Here is a 22,876-nt window from a genome sequence, read left to right as displayed (position 1 = left end):
AGGGGACAGCGGTGGTGGGACAGTGCTGCCTAGCCCACGGTATAGGAAACAGTTGGCTGTAGGCGTTCGACCCTCCTCCTCCAGAAGCGAAAGCTCGTCCACAGAGCGCAGTCGTACGAGCACTCCATCTGCAGCTGCCACTGTTGCACACGATGTGTCCCCCTATCGAGCAGCTAGTGGAAAGCGTCAGCAGGCTGTGTTGCAGATGATGTGTTTGGGCGACAGACACACCGCCGAGGTGCTGACTGAGTACTTTCAGCGACAAACTGAGTCATGGCTGGGCAGTACACATCTTGAGACAGGCAAGGTAGTTAGTGATAATGGCCGTAATTTTGTGGCAACCATAGCCCTTTCAAAACTCAGCCACATACCTTGCTTGGCTCACACCTTGAACCTGGTGGTGCAGTGCTTCCTCAATAATTATCCGGAGTTAACAGCCCTGCTCCAGAAGGTGCGAAGACTGTGCGCGCACATCCGCCGGTCGCCTGTACACTCTGTTCGTATGCAGAAGCTGCAGCGATTGCTCCACCTTCCCAACCACCGCCTCATTATCGACATTGCAACAAGGTGGAACTCCACCCTGCACATGGTTGAGCGGCTGTGCGAGCAGAGGCAGGCCATAATGCATTTGTTGGAGGATACACGGCCAGGCACTTTGAGAGCAGACATGGAGTTGACAGGTGTGCAGTGGTCAAAGTTGAAAGACCTCTGTAAAGTCCTTCAGTGTTTTGAGGAATGCACACGGCTGGTAAGCGCAGACGACGCGATCCTAAGCATGAGCATCCCACTTATGCGTCTGCTCATGCAAACTTTGACGCACCTTAAGGAGCAGGCGTCTGCAGCCAATGTTGACGAGGAGGAAGAGGAGGAGGGAATCCTTGATGACATTCAGCCATTGTCTGCTCAGGGACCTCTCCTGGACGAGGTGGAGGAAGAAGTGGAGGAGGAGGATGATGATGGGGATGATTACTTAGGGGAGGAGGATGCATCTCATGGGGCAAGTGAAAATGTTGGCGTGGCAAGGTCTGGTACAGGGTTTGTGCGTGACTGGAGGGATGTGGATTTGCCAGAAAGTGCTCCTCCACCCAGCACTCACAGTGCATCATTGACACCGGGAACATTGGCCCACATGTCAGATTATGCCTTGCAGATCCTAAAAATGGACCCCCGCATTGCCAAAATGATGAACGATGACGACTACTGGTTGGCCAGCATCCTGTATCCACGCTATAAAGGCAAATTACAAAACATCATGCCACAGGAGAACCTTGACCTAATATTGGCTGCTAAACAAGCAACTCTGGTTAACCGGTTGGTTGAGGCATTCCCAGCACACAACAGCAGTGATGGTTCTCACACGAGCCGTACGGGCCGGGGGCAGCTTGGCAGAGGTGTTCGTGGTGCACACAGCAGAAGTGGCGTTGGAGACAGGGGTTTCATGACAATGTTGTGGACTGATTTTTCCCGGACCGCTCACACAACTGGTAATACTGCATCGATGGAAAGTGACAGGAGACAGCAGTTGTCAACTATGGTTAACAACTACTTTTCCTCCCATATCGATGTACTCCCACACAGGTCATTCCCCTTTGACTATTGGGCCGCTAAACTGGACACCTGGCCTGAATTGGCACAATATGCCTTACAGGAGCTCGCTTGCCCAGCTGCAAGTGTGCTATCGGAAAGAGTCTTCAGTGCAGCTGGATCAATCCTGACAGAAAAAAGGACCCGTCTTTCAACCCAAAATTTGGATGATCTAACCTTCATTAAAATGAACCATGCATGGGTTTCCAAGGATTTTGTCCCACCTTCCCTTGATGACACATAGGTTGCCAGAAAAATGGCTTGCTTTAGTCCTCCTCCTATTCCACGAACTTGACCTATTTCGCCTTTTGCAACAGCTGAATGACCCACATCTACATATGCCACTTTGTAAACCTCCCTAAGTGGGCGGCCCCCCCATGGCCGGGGTCACCACCTAGTGCACAAAACCGTGCGAGTGCCGTTGCCCTGGACAGGTGGGTAGGTCAACTCTTGGGCGCGGGCACTGGCATAGGGTCCCTCATAGTGCAATCAAGTGTCTCTGGCAGTGGTGGTGCACACCCGCCATCAGACACACCGCCGTACTATGAGGGGCCCAGTGCCAGTACCGACACCCACGAGTGTGCCCCCCTTGCTTGGGCAGGGCCCCAGCATTTGCAATGTTTACCTCTCCCTACTCCTCCGCTGTGTAGTCTGGGCTGTCAAATCCTTCACTGGGACTGCCACTACAAATTGATTGAACTGAAAGATGATGGTTAAGATGTAGCTATGCCCTGTCCTGCTGGCCGGGCTCTAGCTCCAGATGATCAGTGGCTCCCATTTCTTATGGATGTCGACTCACAATTACATGCAGTGGTGGTTTATCATCATCAGCTTTCACAGTTTTCCTACTCACAAACGTGTTACATTCCGGCGCACATTTCAAAATGTGCCCTCATGCCAATCAAATAGAATCGCCTACGGCCTGTGGCTTCTGTCTTTTGCACTCCAAAGTTACGTGACAGATCATGATAGCCAGTGAGCACCATGTTTACATCGCTCCCTGTGATAAAAATTGGATTGAGATGAGTAACAGTGATGGAATCCATGGAAGTGCGATACAGCAAGACTTTATTCACAAAAAAATGTTTTCACTGTCTCATCACACAAATTAATTGAGGGTCAGCATCACCTATGAGAATTGTGACGGAAGTTTTTCCCGTGAATAATAATTCCTAGATTTCTGCAATCAATAGCCTTTATGTCACTAATTGTATGCATCTCATTTCCTATTGCGGAGAGGCTGGACTGTATTACTGAGACAGAAATATATATGAAGATTTAAAAATAATACCAAAAGTATATAGCTGTGTACGCCTCAAATGCATTTCCTTTTTTCCACTTTTTAGATTGCTGTGTAATCCATACTGAGAACACGGAGATTTTACATGTTTAAACTATGCTATATATACCTGCTATACAGTGATAAAGTACCCTTTCTCAACTTTGTACAATCTGGTCAAATCCATACTGGGCCTGAGAACATCTGAGTCTGCCTCCTGATTTATAGACATATATTTTTAATGTGTAAACTAGGCTACATATATACGTGTTATGCGGTGAAACTGTACCCTTTATTAACTTTCTACAATGTTGTTGAATCCATACTGGGCCTGAGAATGGCTGCCAAGCTGTTAAGCAAGCTACAGCACCTGTGGTTTGGACACGTAATTTTTTCAGGAATGACGGTTAGGCCTAACTCCGGAATTGCGGTTGACCTGAACTTACTGGGAAATCATCGTTCACGGGGAATAATCTGAATCCCAGATCCCCATCATTAACGGAGTTCAGCAGGTTATGTGCACCTGTAAGCGACAAAAGCTGGTCCTTTCAGTGTAGCGTGCATGCAGCCCCGGACATGTACTGGAATGCTAGACCTGTAATTGCTCGATCTCACGTGCCACAGCCTCGCGTATCCCTCTAGTAAGCTTGACGCGTACCGCTGGGCCATGCCGAAGTCTCGGTCGTTAACGGAATAAAGCTGAGAAATCGCTAGCACAACTACAAACGGACATACCACACCACACACAGAATCGACAAAGCTTGCAATCTGTCCATCTTTTCTGTAGCTTGTATGGTAGTGGTTTCCCGGGTGCAGTCCAATTAAGCCACAGGCTCCAATCCTGGTGGTGCCCTTTTGGACATTCCTTTAAGGTTCAGCTTTGGAATCATACTGCCCCCGGAAACCAAAAACTTTGCCTTCAAGTTCGTGGGAATAACGCCGCCCGATCAGCAGTCGGCATATGGGTCGCCCTCCCAGGGCTGTGGGGTACTCGGTACCGGGCCGGTGTCAGTGGGATGTGTCACAGCAGCGGTGACCCGGACGGTGGCCCTGGGCGCCCATGTAAATGGCGTGGTATAATGGTAAAGAGTTTATATAGATAGTTTGACGCCACCTGTGGTGTTCAGCAACATAGATGTTAGGCCGACGCTGCATGCAGATCCTCTGGGACTGATGGTGTTGTGCAGCAAAGATGGTGAAGCTCCCCACAGGTGGAGCTGGAGTCCCAGGGAAGTGTAGATGTAGTGATGGGGGAAAGGCACAGGTGGTGTAGGTGCTGGTACCCAGATGTAGCAGTGCTGGAATAACTGTAGGACACCAGAGCGTGCAGTTCCAAAGCTTTACTCACAGTCTGCAGGTTACACAGATGCCTGCCTCCGTGCTGTGTCCTCCGGGTCAGGACCTCTGCCAACCTCCGGGACCAGAATGGAAAGCTCCCTTCCAACACTCCGCCAACATGTACCTTCCTGAACGTCTCCTTTCTAGCGCTTGTGGGGGAAGCACTCACAGGACCGTGGTTCACTGAAACGACTCCTGTCTAACAGATGTTCCTCAGACTTTACTTGTATGGCAGACAGCTGTAGCCTTTTCCTTCTGCCTCACACACGTCGATGCTGGGGCCTCCGAGCCTTAGTTGGGTACAGAGCATTTATAGCTGCTACTTCCCCCGTTTTCTGCAGCAGGAACGTCAGTGTCCCTACAAACTCGGAGACCGGAATCCGGACCATGCACTCCAGCTAGGAGTGAGCCTTAACTCTGCTCATCCTCCAGCTCCCCTTCTCATGTCCACACACTTCCCCTTCCCTGCACAGAGTGCCCTAACTTACCTCCTCCCGACCACAGAGAGCAGCACCTCAGCAGTCAGGTTCAGAGGTCTCCCTGCTGGCCTGGAGTGGGAAATGTGTTGTGTGTTGGTTTCACTGCTAGAGAGATCCTTCGTTGCTCCCAAGCTTGACAACACACTCCCTAGGAGGAAGGCAATGCCACAGTGGCGACCGTACTCTTGGGGACGTCAAAAGTGCACTGAGGCCCAGCCTCTGCTGGATGATGCTACTGGTACATTGACCCAGACCACTACATTCCCCTCACACTCTACGCAGCCAGAATCTGACCCAGAGGAAACTCAGGTTCCCCTTCCCGCATTCTATACCACCTTACACGGTGACAAAGAGGAAGGTGCAGATAAAAGTGCAGGTTCCTTGAGCAGGTGGGGGGGCATACTCATGGGCGATGGCACTGGCACAGGGCACCGCATAGTACGCAAAAGTGTCTCTGCCGGTGGGAGGGCCTAAACAGCCAAGTGCACTGAGATGGAAGATGGGGACGACAAGGAGTTCAGAGTAGTGCAGGGATTCCCTAGCAAGGAGACTTATGTAATTGTTTTCAATGTTGGGACAGCAATTTTTGGGGAGCACTATACTCTGGTGAATGATATATGGGGCCCACCATACACTAGAGCATTCCAAAGGTGGACATCAGACACTGGAGCAGCATTTACAGGACCCATTATACACTAGAGCAGTAGAAATGGGGCCCATTATATATGGAGCATTATTTGGGCCCATAAGACAGTGGAGCTTCATCCATTGGGACCAACATATACTGTAACATTACGTGGAGCTCATCATATACAGTTTGAAACATTATATGGGAATAATGATTCCGTATGGAGAAATATATGGGCCTCATTACTCTGTATAGCGCACTAAGCGCTGGCCATAATACTGTATGGAATTATATACTGTCCGTTTTTGGAGGTATTGGAGAATTTAAAATGGATATCAGTCATGAGATGTAAGAATTGAAGTATTTTTCATTGTACTATACTGCTATTTCTCTGCCGTTTCGGAGCATCATGAGTTGTGGTATGTGTTAAAGGGGCGCTCTTTGGCCCTGGGCCCACGAAAACCTGGAGCCAGCCCTCCCCCCCCACAACTGTAGCCAAATAACCCCCATTTTTCAGTGCGTAACTAGTATTATGAAGTTAATTAAGGTTGACAAGCTTCAGTAACAAGAATTTATGCTTTTGGCATTCAAATGGGCACTGTAGGTGTGTTTCCTGTCCTCCTCTCACTACCGACTTTAATTCTCCATTGACTTACATTGGGATTCGTGTTTCGGGATGACCCCGACTTTTCCCTATAGTCGGCCGATTTTGCTCGACCCGACTTTTGGAAAAGTCCGGTTTCATGAAACGAAACTCGACCCTAAAAAAACAAAAGTCGCTCAACACTAGTGACAGCCCCTTTAAAACCCCACAGTCAGACTCCCATTGATGAAACATTTACATCCATCCTTTGCAAAGGTGAGAAATATATTGGTCAAAGAAACTCTTGGTGCCAATTGTGAAATCCCCCCACAGAGAGACACATAGAGGAACTACTTCGATCTTGTTTTGAAGAGAAAATCACCTAACTTATTTTTATTATTGACCAACACACATCCTGTTCTACAGACCAGTTCATAGTAAAGTTTTCTCTGTGAAGTATTAATATAAGGTAAGGGAATCATATTTCTTTATGTGGAGACTTTCAGGCTGGCGCAGTGAGGCTTGCAGGGAAAAAGACTATACTAATTAAAAAGAAGGAAACTTGCTATTTGGTGGAAGTAACAATCCTATAAGTCAAAGTCCAACAAACCTTGCCACATGGATATTTAGTGTAACCACACTAATACCTTACTCTGCATTGACAGGTGATAATAACCCTTGAACCAACTGTCTACAGGGGATCTTTTGGAGAAGACTCTGGTTTAGCTAAAAGTCTCATGTTTTTGGCAATTATCTTGAAATGTCCAGGAAGCTCTTGGGAAACAGGGAGACTCCATTGATGTTCAGAAAAGTTGGAAAAATAACCAGTTGTATGCACGATATTCCAAAAAAATCAGTGCTTTTACTATGTGGGATTCTGTCTGGCATTACATCTGTGAGGGGGTGAAGTGCAAGAAGAGCCATGAGCAGGCTGCCCTCTCTGCTCCATGCCTCAAACAGTTAAACAGGACAGCAGGTTCCCAGGTTATTTCCTCAGCCTCTGATATTACCTTGTACAGCATTTTCTCTGTTATATTATATGTTTACCTCTTTTACTCCCTGTTAATAAACCTCCCCTTTTACTGTTGGTCTGTCTGTTCTGTGTTGACATATACTCCTCCTGCACCTTATTACATTTGGCGTAGTCGGCAGGATGTCACACGCAGGCACGGATGAGGCAGAGCAAGCAGTCAGGGAAGGCCCCAGGACTAGCATTCCACTGGGAGCCATGTTGAATAAGTTGTCGAGGTTTAAAGGGAGCAATGTGATGTTGTGGGGTTGGACGGAGCGTATCCGGGGAATGATGCGGATGCACCCCATGACACCAGCCCTAGAGGCAGAGATAGCATTGATGGCCCTGGAGGGGGAGGCACGGGATTCTGTCATGCATAGGTCCCCCCGGGAGAGAGATGCCCTGGACAAAGTATTACGGATACTTGAGGAGACGCATGGGGACCCCACTGACGTAGGGGAGCTGCGCATGCGACTATTTTGCCGGGTACAAAGAGAGGGGGAGACCGTGACTCAGTTTGTGAATGCCCTACAAGAGCTCCACACTGCTATTAAACGGAAGGATGGTGTAGGCATAGGGTCAATTGACATTGTGCTGCGAGACCAACTGGTGACGGGCTTGGGAGACGTGTTGATGAAGCAGGCCTTGCGAGAGCGCATGCGGGAGAAACCAGACATGACTTTCTCTCAGGTTGGGAGTGAGGTGCGCACGCGTAAGCAGGAGCAGGGAGTGTTAGCACCAGTGGGGAAAGTATGGAGCAGGGAGGTAGCTGCCCCTCAATGGGTGGAAGCCCTGAAAGAAGAGATTAAGCGGATCCGTCAGGAAATGGCCGAATATAAGAGGGCCCCTGCTATAGAAACTTCCCCCCAATGTGAGACTAGTGCTGCTCAGCGAAGAAGACCGTCTACATGCTGCAACTGTGGAGTTCTCAGCCCTAATGAAGAAGAGACGGCATGGAACCGGGATTCCCGGCGGAAGATAAGAAGAATCTGGAAGGAGATTGAGAGTCTGGGAGAGGCCCTCACTGCTGTCTTGGGAACCAGCGGCATGTCCCTAGGGAACGTGTGGAAGTACACAGAGAAAGATAGAGGAGGAGAAGTGCGGAGCATGAAGAAGATTTCAGCAACGGCTCCAGAGCGTAATCATGTGTCCAGGAGTGAAGGGCAACCACCGATGAGTGACGCTTCCCACCGAGGTCAGGAATATAGACCAAAGCGCCCACCAGATAGATGCAGCCGTGAGTGTTGGGCGTGCCGAAGAGTGGGACACCTGTCCAGAAATTGCCCTACCAGAGAACGGCGGTGGCAGAGACCTGCTCACCCCTCTGAGGGTCCTGCTAATTGGAGAGAGCGTCGCTCCCGGAAGGAAAGGTATGGCGGAAGAAGGTGAGCCCCACGCCGAGCAAGACAGTGTTCTGGTGTCAGACGCCATGAAGAGGCTGAAAGGATGTCCACTGTCCACGAACATATGTCTGCACTGTCCCGGCACAAGGAGGCAGGATTGGAAAAACCCCAACCTGGGTCTGGAGGCCCCGATGGTAAAGTTCGACCCATAGAGGAGGAGGAACCTATCGCCCGAATGGTCCATTGAGATGAGTTACTATCATACCCGCCATAAGCTACCGACCAAGGAGAGATGGAGACAAGAGTTTCTGAAATATCCGTACCTGCGGTTCCAGTCAATGAGGAAAAAGAGCCACTAGTGTCGTCCCCTGAGGTGGGGCCTGTGCCGTCTGCCAGCTCACAAGATTCCAACTGGGCAAATAAGATAGAACAGCGGTGTGAAACAGGGAGTGTGGCTGAAAAGTCCTGGAAAGTGACACCCAATGTGGATTTTGAAGATTCCCGCTTGAATGACCCTGATCTCTCCAGTTCTAGTTTGGACGAAAGTACTCCTGTCAAAGAGGGGGGAGCTGTGGTGAAGAATTGCCAGGACTATGTCTCCAAACTGAGGAGACCAGGCAAGAAGTCCCTATATTTCCCGTTGATGATGAAGTAAAGGGCGAAACGGCTGTTAGCGGCAAAGCAAAGAAGAAGAAAAAGAAGAAGACAGTAGAAGCCGTCGGAAGAGTTAATTCGATAACACAGAAGGCATCTGAGGAATTGTCTTTTACGGCTGACGATGAAGTAGAGGAAGAGCATCTAAACCTAACCGAAGAGCAACTCATAGATCAGTTAGCTCGGGAGTATTGGGCAGAAGAAAGACTGAAGCAGATGCGAGGTTCACAGGTATCTGTCTACCCGCAAGAGAGTAATGAGATGCACGAAGACCCCTCGCTCGTGGAATGGCGAGCTAAAAGAGAGGGAGAATGTAAGGGGGTGAAGTGCAAGAAGAGCCATGAGCAGGCTGCCCTCTCTGCTCCATGCCTCAAACAGTTAAACAGGACAGCAGGTTCCCCAGGAGACAGAGGAGGGGCTTAGCACAGGGGGCCAGGAGAGGAGAGCAGAGAGCGGGAATCTGGGCTTTTCAGTCAGTGCAGCCTTGGGATCTGAAGGGAAAGGACGCTGATAGAGACTGCAGAAGAGACAGATCTCCTAGTCACAGAGAGAGTCCAGGGTATCGTTGCAAAGGGACAGCAGAACGTTAGTACGTGAGCCTGTGTACTGTGGAGACAGTGGAGCTGCGTCCTGACCCCGTGGACAGACTGAGACCTGCAAAGAAGCAGAGACTGTATCCTGTGACTACTAACAGTTCGAGTCTGCAGTGACAGATAAGTTGTGTCCTGATCCCCCTCTGAAGTCTGTGTGTGCAGAGCAAGGGCTGTATGCTGTGACTAAAGACTTCCCTGTGAATCTTCTCAGAGAGACTGTGATAGTGGCAAGACTCTTCCTTGCAGACAGGCTGTATTCAGTGGCTGAGATGCTTCCCTGTGACCAAGGAGCAGACTGTAATGTGACACTGACCTACCAAGAGAGATTGGCACAGGCAGTTCCCCTGACCCTGGTGAGGGAACGCCGCTGCAGTGGCAGAGGCAAGGATATTGCATACAGGGGGATACCGCCATCATCATACCCCTTGAGTCTCCACGTTGACCCCCCCATACGCCAGTTGGACTATACCTAGGATACCAGAGACTGATGACATCAAGCATCCCTTGTGCCTGGGTGCCTACGTGGGAGAAGAGTGATTTCTACAATCAAGTTCTCCAGGAACTGATAAGTTACCATCCCAAAAGAGAATAACTGTCTGTTGTTGTGCACTTCTGTTATTTCCTCAGTCTCTGATATTACCTTGTACAGCATTTTCTCTGTTATATTATATGTTTCCCTGTTTTACTCCCTGTTAATAAACCTCCCCTTTTACTGTTGGTCTGTCTGTTTCGTGGTGACATATACTCCTCCTGCACCTTATTACACATCCATAGAGAGAAGGATTTGAAAAGTGTACCTCGAAGAACAGATGCTGTTTTGAAGGCAAAGAATGGTATCACCAAATGTTGATTGGATCACAGATGTCCAGGAAGGGATTATGAGAAGCCCAAGGAAACTGACATGAAAATGATTCAAGCAGATGCACATCGGTAGAAGAAAAAGATGACTTAATGAAATCACTTCATCTAATTGTAGGGAGGAGGACCCCCACACAGTGTCCGGGCCGGAACCAAGGGGACCGCCATCTGAGTTCCTAAGGAAACAGTACCCGGGGAACAGAGGAGGAGAGTTGACTGTTGAGAGTGACAGGACAGCAAGGGGAGGGGCGAGTATAAAAGGGACAGGGAGCGCGCAGAGGAGTCAGTTGGTGATACGTCAGACACAGAACAGGAGACGGAGGGGGCATGAGAGAAAGGGAAGGACATTGACAGTTGAGAGAAGAGACCAGCAGCAGAGGGTAGATATGCAGTGGCCCTCAGGAAAGTGGCGCCGAGCTTACTGACAGGGGAATGCCTCTTCACCCCAATCCCGGGTTACGATCTGCCCCTGGTCATCCTCGGCCGTTACCGCTGATCTTGAGCCCTCCGCGGCCTGTCCGTTCCCTCTCCCGGTTGCTGCCATCCCCCTTCAGCCTGTGGTTGCGGCCTGCCCGCTGCCACCCGCGGACGCTGCCATTTCACTTCAGCTCGTGGTTGCGGCCTGTCTATCACCATTCACAGCCGCCTTCACCCTGCTGCAGTCGGCAGTTGGGGCCTGTTCCTCGTCAAAAGAGACACTCTACACACAGCCCCAGGCTGTGTGTGTGACCAGTAAACCGTCACTCTTGAGCACTGCGACACAACCCTGCTTGGGGACAGGAGTCCCATTGAACTCATTAACAAGCGCAACCCCGCTGTTACAACAGGGGGTTACTTCATCTCTGGACTCCATCAGGGCCTGTTGTGCCCCAACTCCTCCTAGGCGCTGGAACGCCCGAAGACTACTCCAAATCTTCAGCAGCTGGGCCCAGCGGCTGTGACACCAAGGCAGCCTCATCAAAGATGCCAGAGCAGCCTCATCAAAGATGCCAGAGCAGCTTCATCAAAGATGCCAAAGCAGCCTTATCAAAGACGCCAAAGCAGCTTCATCAGCAACGCAGCTTCCACAGAGACGCCGAGGGACGTCAGGACGGATAAGTGACATTATAGAGTATAAGGACCCATAGACGGCCATACCGTGGCCCCATAGTAACCGGCCTCGGCCGGGTTAGTCGTGTTCTTTTCAAATAGTGTTTGGTTGTACTGAGTCCCTGCGAGGACAACTGTTGTTATCCCTTTTTGGTTGCTTAGTATAGCCCTAGCGGCTTCAAATTATAAAAGTTTGCTTTTCAAAGTTCAACCAGTCTCTCGTCTCATCACTGCATCCTGCAACCTGCTGTTACCTACATAATGATGGAAGATAACAGTTTTATCCATCAAATCATTTCAACATATTATTACGTGCCCCGATGCTCACCTGGGGTCCCCCTCCTCCCGGCGCATCCCTCCTTCATCCTCGCGCCGTGCCCTGTCTGGCTTTGCAGGGTCACGGCGCGTCAGAGGCACGCACATGCGCACTCGCTCGTTTCTCACCGCGGGGCATCCTGGGAGCACGTGACCCGGTGGCTCCTCCCCCAACATGGCGGCGCCCACCGGGTATTTCTGTCTGGCGTCTGGAATGGTAAGACGCCTGTTTGTCTTCCTCTGTGGCGCTTAGCGTTCCTGCGCAGCGTCGCACCCGACTCTCAGGTCCCCCCTCTCTCTGGTCTGCGCTCTGCTCTCCGCTCCATAGCCCCGACTGGACTCCCGCTCAGTCCCCTCTGCTGCCTCCGTGCCTGTACCTTGCCTGGTCCTTCTCTGCTCCTGTCACCGGTGGTTCCTTAGCTAGGGTTCCGTCCTCACCCCTAGGTCAGTCCCCCCTAACCTTTCTTCCTTCTTTCTTCCAGCGTTCCTGCTCTGGCTCCATCCTGATCGATCCTGGTTCCCTACGTTCTGTCTCCCTCCTGCTCCGGGTCTACTCTAGTCAGTATCCTTTGGCCTTTCCCTCTGTACACTCCCTGGGTCGTCCCTTTGGTTCCGGCTGCCGTGGTCTCACCCCCCTTGGGCCTGCCCCTAACACTCCCTGTATAGGGGGTGGTCATCACCTGGGCCGCTCGCCCTCGGGGGCTCTGGAGCCACGACCCAGAGGGTCCACTCTCCGGTTCCTACTAGAATCGTAACAGAACAAACAGGCCATGGACCCCGCTGGAGCCGCTGCGGCTCAAAAGGAGTTGCTGTTTTTGCGAGAGAATCAAACTCGTATCATGGCTTTCATGAAATCCATGGATTCTCATCTTTCCGGGCTCCAGTCCTCTGACCCTGGGAATGCCTCCCAACTGGCTGGACTGCAGCAGAACTGGCCCAGCAAAGAGATACCCAGACCCATATCCTTAGTTATATGGCCTCCATAGATGACCGCTTACTCTCCTTACAGTCGGCCGGTGCAGCCCCCGTTCCAGCCCAGGCGCCTCACCCGCCACCCCGTTTAGCTAAGCCGCCCCGCTATAACGGGGATCCCAAGCTGTGCCGAGGTTTCCTGAATCAATGCCGCCTCCATTTCGAACTCCTGCCCCTGCAATATCCCACTGAGCGGGCTAAGGTGGCTTTTATTGTCTCCCATCTTGAGGGAGACGCTTTAGCGTGGGTTAACCCCCTCTGGGAACGTGATGATCCGGTAGTCTCCCAGCTAGGTACTTTCTTCGAGACGTTTCGTCGAGTGTTCGACGAGCCGGGTCGCCTGGCCTCTACTACGGAATCTTTATTTAACCTCCACCAAGGGTCCCAAACCGTGGGTCAGTATGCCATCCGATTCCGAACCTTATCTTCTGATTTGGGATGGAATAACGAGGCCTTGGTTGGGGCCTTTTGGCGAGGCCTCGCGGGTTGAATTAAGGATGAGTTAGCTGGGCGGGATACTCCCACTGCCTTAGAAGATCTCATTTCGCTAGCTACACGTATCGACCTTCGGTTCCAGGAACGTGCTCGCAAGAGGAGACTTCCCCGTGCCTCCCCAACTATCCGCGCTCTACCCTGTCTTCGACCCGGAATATCCGCTTCTGTTTCCATGCCAGAACCCATGCAAGTAGACCGGCTTAAGGTATCTGCACAACGTCGGGAGGAAAGACGCACTCACGGTCTCTGCTTCTACTGTGGTAGTGACTCCCATCTGGTCCGTACCTGCCCGGAACGTCCGGAAAACTCCTCCGCCTAGGTCAGGTAAGAGAGGCCTCCCTAGGTGTGTATGATACCTCTCTACCCCTCACTCTGTCTGTCTTGTTGCACGTTGGTGGAAAACGTTTTTCTCTGGCCGCCTATGTGGATTCCGGCGCAGCGGGAAATTTTATTAGGCTCGAAGAGGTTCTTAAATTTTCGGTCCCGGTCAAGACCTTAGAAACTCCACGGATCCTTGCTTCCGTGGATGGTAAACCTCTCCAAGAGACCATTACCTTGGTCACCCATGAGGTAGAACTCCAGGTAGGGGCCCTACACAAGGAGAGGATCGCTTTTTATGTCCTAGCGAGCATCTCTCACCCTATCCTTCTAGGCCTTCCCTGGTTACGAGCCCACAGCCCTACCTTAGACTGGCATAAGGGTAATATCCTGCGCTGGGGGGAGTCCTGTGGGTCTAGGTGTCTGCTGCCGGTGCGTCCCGTGGGTGGTTCTCCTTCCCCCTCCTTACCCCCAGGGTTGCCCATTGCTTACAGCTCTTTTTCGGATGTTTTTGACAAGAGGGAGGCCGAGAACCTTCCGCCTCACCGACCCTATGATTGCCCCATCGAGCTCGTCCCTGGAGCCACCCCTCCGCGGGGTAGGATTTATCCGCTCTCGCCGGCAGAGACGCAAGCCATGTCGGAATACGTGCAAGAGAACTTAGCCAAGGGTTTCATACGGAAGTCTTCCTCCCCTGCGGGCGCAGGCTTCTTTTTTGTCAAGAAGAAGGACGGGTCGCTCCGTCCGTGCATTGATTACAGAGGTCTGAACAGCATCACGATTAAGAACAAGTACCCGTTACCCCTCATCCCCGAACTCTTTGATCGCCTGAGAGGGGCGCAAATATTTACCAAACTTGATCTTCGAGGAGCCTATAACTTGGTCCGAATTCGCGCTGGGGATGAGTGGAAGACCGCATTCAACACCCGTGACGGTCACTATGAATACCTGGTGATGCCGTTTGGCCTCTGTAACGCACCAGCGGTATTCCAGGAGCTCGTTAACGATATTTTTCGGGATCTCCTTTACTCCTGTGTCGTGGTTTATCTCGACGACATTCTTGTCTTCTCTCCAGATCTCTCCACCCATCGACGAGATGTACGGCAAGTGTTGCAGCGTCTAAGGGAGAACCACCTATTTGCCAAGTTGGAGAAATGCGCCTTCGAACAACCGTCCCTGCCGTTCCTTGGGTATATCGTTTCGAAGTCTGGATTGAGGATGGATCCCGAGAAAGTGTCCACGATCCTGGCCTGGCCCCGTCCCCTTGGTCTCAAAGCCATTCAACGCTTTCTCGGCTTTGCTAACTATTATAGGCAATTCGTTCCTCATTTTTCCACCATAACCAAGCCCATCTCTGCTCTTGTGCGCAAAGGAGTCAATCCCCGCCTCTGGCCTCCCGAGGCAGAAGACGCCTTTCAAACTCTGAAGAGAGAATTCGCTACAGCGCCCGTTCTCCACCGTCCTGATGCCGAGAGACCCTTCATTCTCGAGGTCGACGCATCCTCCGTGGGAGCGGGGGCGGTTCTCCTGCAAAGAACCTCCTCTGGCCGGACTGTCACCTGTGGGTTCTTTTCTAAAGCCTTTTCTCCCCCCGAACGCAATTACTCCATTGGGGACAAGGAACTACTGGCAATCAAACTGGCTTTAGAGGAATGGCGTTACCTTCTCGAAGGAGCGGTCCATCCCTTTACGATATTTACCGACCACAAGAATTTGGCCTATGTTCAGTCTGCCCAAAGGCTCAATCCCCGGCAAGCCCGATGGTCCCTATTTTTTGGACGCTTTGATTTCGAGCTCCGCTTTCGTCCGGGTAATAAGAACATCAGAGCTGATGCCTTATCAAGATCATTTCTCCCGACCGATGAAGAGGAGAGCTCCGCTCACATCATCGATCCAGCAAAGATCGTCACCCTAGCCCCTCTAAGTTTGGTCAACCCATCACCAGGCAAGACCTTGGTATTGGACCATGACAGACTAAGGGTTCTGCACTGGGGACACTCTTCTAAGATCGCCGGGCATGTCGGAGCCAAGAGGACTCTATCCCTCATCTCCCGCCATTATTGGTGGCCTTCACTCCGCCAGGATGTCCTGGAATTTACCGCTTCTTGCTCATCCTGCGCCCGGAATAAGATTCCACGACAGCTACCCTCTGGTCTCTTACATCCTTTGCCGGTTCCATCAGTTCCCTGGAGCCACATCGCCATGGATTTCGTCACGGATCTACCTCCATCTTCCGGCTGCTCTGTCATTTTGGTGGTGGTAGACCGTTTTTCCAAAATGGCTCATTTCATCCCGCTACCTGGTCTGCCTTCTGCGCCCGAGTTGGCGAAGATCTTCGTGCATCATGTTTTCCGACTTCATGGTTTTCCCCAGCACATCGTGTCTGACCGTGGTGTTCAATTCACCTCTCGTTTCTGGAGAGCTCTCTCTAGCTCAATGGGGGTAGTCATGGACTTCTCCTCCGCCTATCATCCACAATCCAACGGCCAAGTGGAGCGGATCAATCAGGTGTTAACCACTTATCTTTGACATTTTTATAATGCACACCAAAGTAACTGGGTCTCACTGCTACCCTGGGCGGAATTTGCTCACAACAATCACCCCAACGAGTCCTCTTCCAAGTCTCACTTTTTTGTAGTTTTTGGGCAGCATCCGGGCATTCCTCTTCCCGTGTCCCCCACCTCGGGCGTGCCGGCGGCGGACTCCTTGTCCTCAGAATTCTCTAAAATTTGGGAGGAGACTAAGACGTCCCTTGAGACAGCTAGAGATCGGATGAAAAGATACGCCGACAAGAGGCGCCTGGACACCCCTCCTTATCATCCAGGCGATAAGGTCTGGCTGTCCTCGCGCTTCCTCCGACTTAAAATCCCCTCTTATAAGTTAGGTCCACGTTACGTTGGTCCCTTTGAGGTTTTGACTCGCATCAATGATGTAACCTATAAACTAAAATTGCCTGCCTCCCTGCGGATCCCCAACACTTTCCATGTCTCGCTTCTCAAACCCACAGTGTTTAATCGCTTTCAGCCAGCCTCGTCCCCCGCTCCGCAACCTAGCTCCGCTGGGGACGTCTTTGATGTCAGGGACATCCTGGCAAAGAAGACCGTTCGAGGTAGAACCTTCTTTCTGGTAGATTGGGAGGGATTCGGTCCTGAGGAAAGGTCATGGGAGCCCCGGGAGAACATCAATGCTCCTCATATCATGAGAAGGTTTCTATCCCGCCTGAAGAAGGAGGGGAGTAAGAGAGGGGGTACTATTACGCGCCCCGATGCTCACCTGGGGTCCCCCTCCTCCCGGCGCATCCCTCCTTCATCCTCGCGCCGTGCCCTGTCTGGCTTTGCAGGGTCACGGCGCGTCAGAGGCACGCACATGCGCACTCGCTCGTTTCTCACCGCGGGGCATCCTGGGAGCATGTGACCCGGTGGCTCCTCCCCCAACATGGCGGCGCCCACCGGGTATTTCTGTCTGGCGTCTGAAATGGTAAGACGCCTGTTTGTCTTCCTCTGTGGCGCTTAGCGTTCCTGCGCAGCGTCGCACCCGACTCTCAGGTCGCCCCTCTCTCTGGTCTGCGCTCTGCTCTCCGCTCCATAGCCCCGACTGGACTCCCGCTCAGTCCCCTCTGCTGCCTCCGTGCCTGTACCTCGCCTGGTCCTTCTCTGCTCCTGTCACCGGTGGTTCCTTAGCTAGGGTTCCGTCCTCACCCCTAGGTCAGTCCCCCCTAACCTTTCTTCCTTCTTTCTTCCAGCGTTCCTGCTCTGGCTCCATCCTGATCGGTCCTGGTTCCCTACGTTCTGTCTCCCTCCTGCTCCGGGTCTACTCTAGTCAGTATCCTTTGGCCTTTCCCTCTGTACACTCCCTGGGTCGTCCCTTTGGTTCCGGCTGTCGTGGTCTCCCCCCCCTTGGGCCTGCCCCTAACACTCCCTGTATAGGGGGTGGTCATCACCTGGGCCGCTCGCCCTCGGGGGCTCTGGAGCCACGACCCAGAGGGTCCACTCTCCGGTTCCTACTAGAATCGTAACACATATGAGCTTATAAGAGGGTAACAATGGGATGTGAGTGTTCTCCTCCTTTAAAAGTGCTTGCCCTTCAATTATATTTGAAGTCCATGCACTGTGACACGTATTGCACTTAAATTGGTGTACGTTAACTTTATGTTGTGTGACATAAGAACATGCGGATATGGTTTTGGGACTAGTGAAAACAGCCCTTGGGATGCCATGTTCTAGATGAACAGGCTTGTACGGTGCTAAGTAGTGATGAGCGAGTATACTCGTTGCTCAAGTTTCCCCGAGCATACTCGGATGGTCTCCGAGTATTTTGTTGTGCTCGGAGATTTAGTTTTCTTCATCTCAGCTGCATGATTTGTGACTGCAAGACAGGCTGATTACATGTGTGGAATTCCTGCTTGTTAGGGTATTCCCACAAGTATTCAGCTTGTTTATCAGCTGCAAATCGATCAGCTGAGACAGCGAAAACTAAATCTCCGAGCACGCCAAAATACTCGGAGATCACCTGAGCAACGATACTACTCGCCCATCACTAGTGCTAAGCTGTTTATATGGAGAGTGACTTGGAGGTGTGTACTTGAGAAAAGCATGGATAAACATTGTAGTTGTGATTCACGTAAAAACAAACTTAAGGGCTGGGTTCTCTACACTCGGGATCAGTCATAGAGGGCATGAGCTAGGTTATCGCTACTCAGGGTCAGTCTGAGAGGTTACGAGCCAGATTACCTCCACTCAGGGTCAGTCACAGAGGGCACAAGCTAAATTATCTCTACTCAAGGTCAGTCACTGAGGGCATGAGCTAAATTATCTCTACTTAGGCTCATTCTGAGATGGCATGAGCCAGATTGCCTTCACTCAGGGTCAGTCAATGAGGGCACAAGCTAAACCTTCTCTACTCGGGGTCAGTCATTAAAATTATGAGCTAGATTATCTCTACTTAGGGTCAGACAGAGAGGGCATGGGCCAGATTGCCTCCACCCAAAGTCAGCCACAGAGGGCAGGAGCCAAATTACCTCTACTCAGGGTCAGTCAGAGAGGACACAAACTAGATTGTCTCCACTCAGAGTCAGTCACAGAAGACATCAACCAGATTTCCTCCACTCAGGGTCAGTCAGTCACAGAGGGCACAAGCCAGATTGTCTCCACTCAGGATTAGTCACAGAGAGTACAAGAAGCAAGTTGGGACTCCAAATCCTTAAAAGCAATCAACTTGTACATATTTCTGTTGTGATGTGCTGCACAAGGCTACGTCAAGGAGGGAACATTACCTCTGTGATTGTCTCAGAGGGGAATCTTGGCCACTATATTAGGTAGCTGCCTCCATAGTGAATGAGAGCATAGAGTTCAGCCATAGTTAGAGAGGAGGACCACTTTTGCAATGACTGGTAAAGTCTGACATCAGAGAATGAGGTATAGTAGCCAATATGAGGAAAGTTATGCAAGCCTAAATGAAGATGACTAACATGAAAGATGGCTGTGAAAGACTCAGGAGTGATCGTACATGAATGAAGAGTGTACCACTACAGGGATGGGGCCTGCCGTGTGAGAGATGAGAAAAGCTGTGATAAAGACAAAAAAATAGATGTCCAAAGTGTGAACTATATAGGAAAATAGTTCAGCAACTACTGAATCTGCACCTCAGTTCTCTAGCTCAGTCATGTAGACAAATAATTGGACACTTAGCTGTGCTCCCATGAAAGTAATTTTTATGTTTTCACTAGTTACCTTATCTACAATCAGGATTTTGCAATATGGTATATTCACATAAGGATGAAAAAGAGCTGAATTTGTCATTCATCATTTTCAGGCTGTCAGATTTACTATTTTTGGTCAACGCACTTTAACCCAAAAAATGCATATCAACCGCAAATATGTTACCTCAGTCTACAATAAATCAAGCCTCAAGACTCAGCTCCATCAACGAAAAAAAAAAAACAGCGAAGAGTTTTAGAAAATGCCGACACAAATAATTTTGTTCCTTTTACAAATTTCTGAGTTTTTTTCTCCATCAAAATAATAAAAAGTACACCAGTTTGGTATCCCCTTAATCATGCTGGGATAGAAAATCATGTAACCATACAATGAAAGCTAGAGTAACAAAACTCTAAATCTAGTGGCATAATTGGATTTTTTTTTCGTTTTTCAGTACATTATATGGTGAAGTGAATGGTGTCTTTCAAAACTAGAACTCATCCCAGAAAAACGAGCCCTCGTGCGGGGATGTAGACGGAAAAAAATTAAAAAGTTTTTGGCTTGGTAGAAAGGAAGGAAAAAGCTAAAGAGCAAAAACAAAAAATATCCTCCTTACTGTAAGGCTTAAAAAATGATGCCAGATTATCTGCAGTGCCAGGAAAAAAAAGCACAGATAATGTCTCATGATTCCTCCACTGGCTGCGCCAAAAGACAAAGTAGCAGAATATCTATCTGAAGGCCTCTTACCTGAAGAATGGACCAGAAGAAAGATGGGCACCATTACAGAGAGCTGGATTTGGGTTATTTGCAACATCCTCTCACCGTGATGACAAATGAAAGTGCACTTCCCTCAGTTGATCTAAATAACGCCTAACACAACCACCTCTGTCAGTCACGTAGTCACTGATCTTATTTTATCCACATTGTGGCTTTACCAACCATGAAAACAAATAAAAGGTATTAAAACTGTATTATAAGTAATTCTGTATCTGAAAACTCTAAACCTCCTCCCTCTCTCTGGGATTTATCACCCAACGTTCTCAGTCTTGAAAGTGTCAGATAATGGTTTATGCTAAGAAGATTTACTGTTCAGATTTAAAAAAATAAAATTTTATATTTTTTTGGGTGAAAGGGCTCTTTAAGAATAGTACTACAGCTGTCAAAGATCCACCCCCGAGGAACATACCCAATATAATCCCTTCTGCATGGGCTGTCTCTAGTATTTAGGTAAATGGGAATTAGCTGCAATAACAGACACAGTCCATTTATCAGGGTGATGCTGTTTTTGGAAGAAAGCCTACATTGTTTTTAAATCTTATTCAGCCCAGTTAAATGAGTCTGTATGGCACTTAAAGGGGCATGTTTATGGCTAGCAAATATGGCACTGATTGTAAAATTAGGGTCTCATGCTCAAGATACCCAGGTCAGCAAGATCTGTAGCTCTACTTCTTCACTCGTTAAAAGTCAAATATCCCAATGGGGTATAAGACAATAAACGGGAAGTCTTTGGCAAGCACTTTTCAGACACAACTATTACTGTAATTTTGGAGTGTCCTTGACAGATAGTTACAAGGGATTTCTCGTATAAGTGTCTCGTATAAATTTCTCGTATAAACCTCGTATAAGGGATTTCTATATTTGGCACTAATAGGGCATTTGCATCAAGTACAAATTAAAGTATCACAGCAAAGCACTTATAGAGGTACCTCTGACAATCGATAATGCAGGCTGAGACTATTTAAAGGGTTAAATGTGTGGTTTGCACACTTTGCTAAAGGGAATGTCCTCTACTTTAAAAATCAACCCTAATTGGACCAGGGTGGTTTAAAAAGTGAAAACAAAACAATACTCAAATACCAGGCCAGTGCTGTTCCTCTATATTCTGTAATGTGTCCCTGCCAGTCTCCTGACATCAGCATCCAAAGAGGAAGTATTACTTGACTGCTGCAGCCAATCAAGAAGCCTGTTGTTCAGACAAAATGTGTAGGCTGAAAATCAACAGTAGCAGCCAATTGGCTGCAATCGTCAAGTGACTCCACCTTCTGAGTGCTAAAACGAGGAGACGTATGGAGGACATAGTACCAACTGTGGAGGAGTGGTGCCATTCTGGTCAGTTTGTTTTTTATTTCTTACACCTTCCTGGGCTAAAAGTTAATTTTTAAAGTATTGGACTATTTCTTACACCTCAGTAGGCTGCAAAAGTTAATTTTTGAAATATTGGACATCCCCTTTAAGGAAACTTGTTGACTTTGTAAACCGGGGCAATATAAAACCAAACTTAACAAAATCTCCATTGTAGCGTGAGGACAAGTCAGAGACACTTCTCATAAGATATTTTTGACTTTGAATATAGATAGAGGGACCTTCATTTTGAACAGAATCCTGACTACCTGCAGCCAGCACTACATGAAGCTAAAGAGCTTACTGCATACGCTGAAAGTTTGACATGTCTGAATGTAACCTGCCTTTGTTTAACATAGGAACCAATCACAGCGCAGATTTTTAATTTTTAAAGGAAGAACATGGAATGTAAAATGCATGAAGCTATACACTGTTTGTTGTAGTCAAAAAAGGGACACATTTGGTGTTCTGTCCTTACTGAATGAGACAGACGTCCTTGCAGCTTATGCAGGCAGCTAAACCGCTATATCGCGTCCAATAAGGAGACTGTAGGTTGAATCTGTGCTTTATTGAACGTGATGGTATATTGGCGCGGTGAAACTACAAACAAAAATATATATGCATACTATCAATACTGGGTTCATCAGGGATTCACATATACATAATACATCATCCGCACTAATAGCTAACCAGGAGAGAATTAACTAAATTGGCTAGTATGAGACAGGAATTGGATACAAGAAACATGAATGCAATCCAGCGATGCTATCACAAGGGAAGAAGAGAAATGAGATGCTTCCTGAATGCAGGTTGAAGGAAAATGGTGGACTGGAGAGAAATTCCATAATCCTTTGCAAAAGGCTACCAGGATGCATTGCAAAACTTACCAGGATGCACTGCAACAGAGGGAAAATACAGCAAAGTGAAAGTAAAACACAATAACACTGGGGTTACGGGTCTGGTCACTAGATGGAGCCAAAAACACAGAAAACATTAACAAGCAGATAGTAAATCAGATGTTGGAGACAGAACATTTGGAGAAACCCCTATCAACTGCTACTCATAGTAAGTACAGTTGTGGCCAAAAGTATTGACACCCCTGCAATTCTGTCCTGAAAATGATTGCAAACACAAATTCTTTGGTATTATTATCTTCATTTAATTTGTCTTAAATGAAAAAACACAAAAGAGAATGAAGCAAAAAGCAAAACATTGATCATTTCACACAAAACTCCAAAAATGGGCCAGACAAAAGTATTGGTACCCTCAGCCTAATACTTGGTTGCACAACCATTAGCCAAAATAACTGCAACTGCGACCAACCGCTTCCGGTAACCATCAATGAGTTTCTTACAATGCTCTGCTGGAATTTTAGACCATTCTTCTTTGGCAAACTGCTCCAGGTCCCTGATATTTGAAGGGTGCCTTCTCCAAACTGCCATTTTTAGATCTCTCCACAGGTGTTCTATGGGATTCAGGTCTGGACTCATTGCTGGCCACCTTAGAAGTCTCCAGTGCT

The 22,876-nt window shown here is 49.1% G+C and overlaps 1 protein-coding gene across 1 annotated transcript in view; it reads right to left on the bottom strand.

The window, feature by feature from the left end:
* The window catches only part of LOC141082976 (CD48 antigen-like), a 60,680-nt gene extending 40,631 nt beyond the window's left edge, over positions 1-20,049 (bottom strand). The window contains exon 1 of the mRNA XM_073567069.1: positions 19,984-20,049. Within this exon, the coding sequence (XP_073423170.1) occupies positions 19,984-20,017 (34 nt within the window). The 5' untranslated portion in view covers positions 20,018-20,049. The remainder of the gene's footprint in view (positions 1-19,983) is intronic.
* Between the last annotated feature and the right edge of the window lie 2,827 nt (positions 20,050-22,876).

This window comes from Dendrobates tinctorius, unplaced genomic scaffold (genome assembly GCF_039654945.1).
Source record: "Dendrobates tinctorius isolate UK_male_01 unplaced genomic scaffold, ASM3965494v1 ptg000019l, whole genome shotgun sequence".
NCBI lineage: Eukaryota > Metazoa > Chordata > Amphibia > Anura > Dendrobatidae > Dendrobates > Dendrobates tinctorius.
This window is presented reverse-complemented; position numbering and strand designations above follow the sequence as displayed.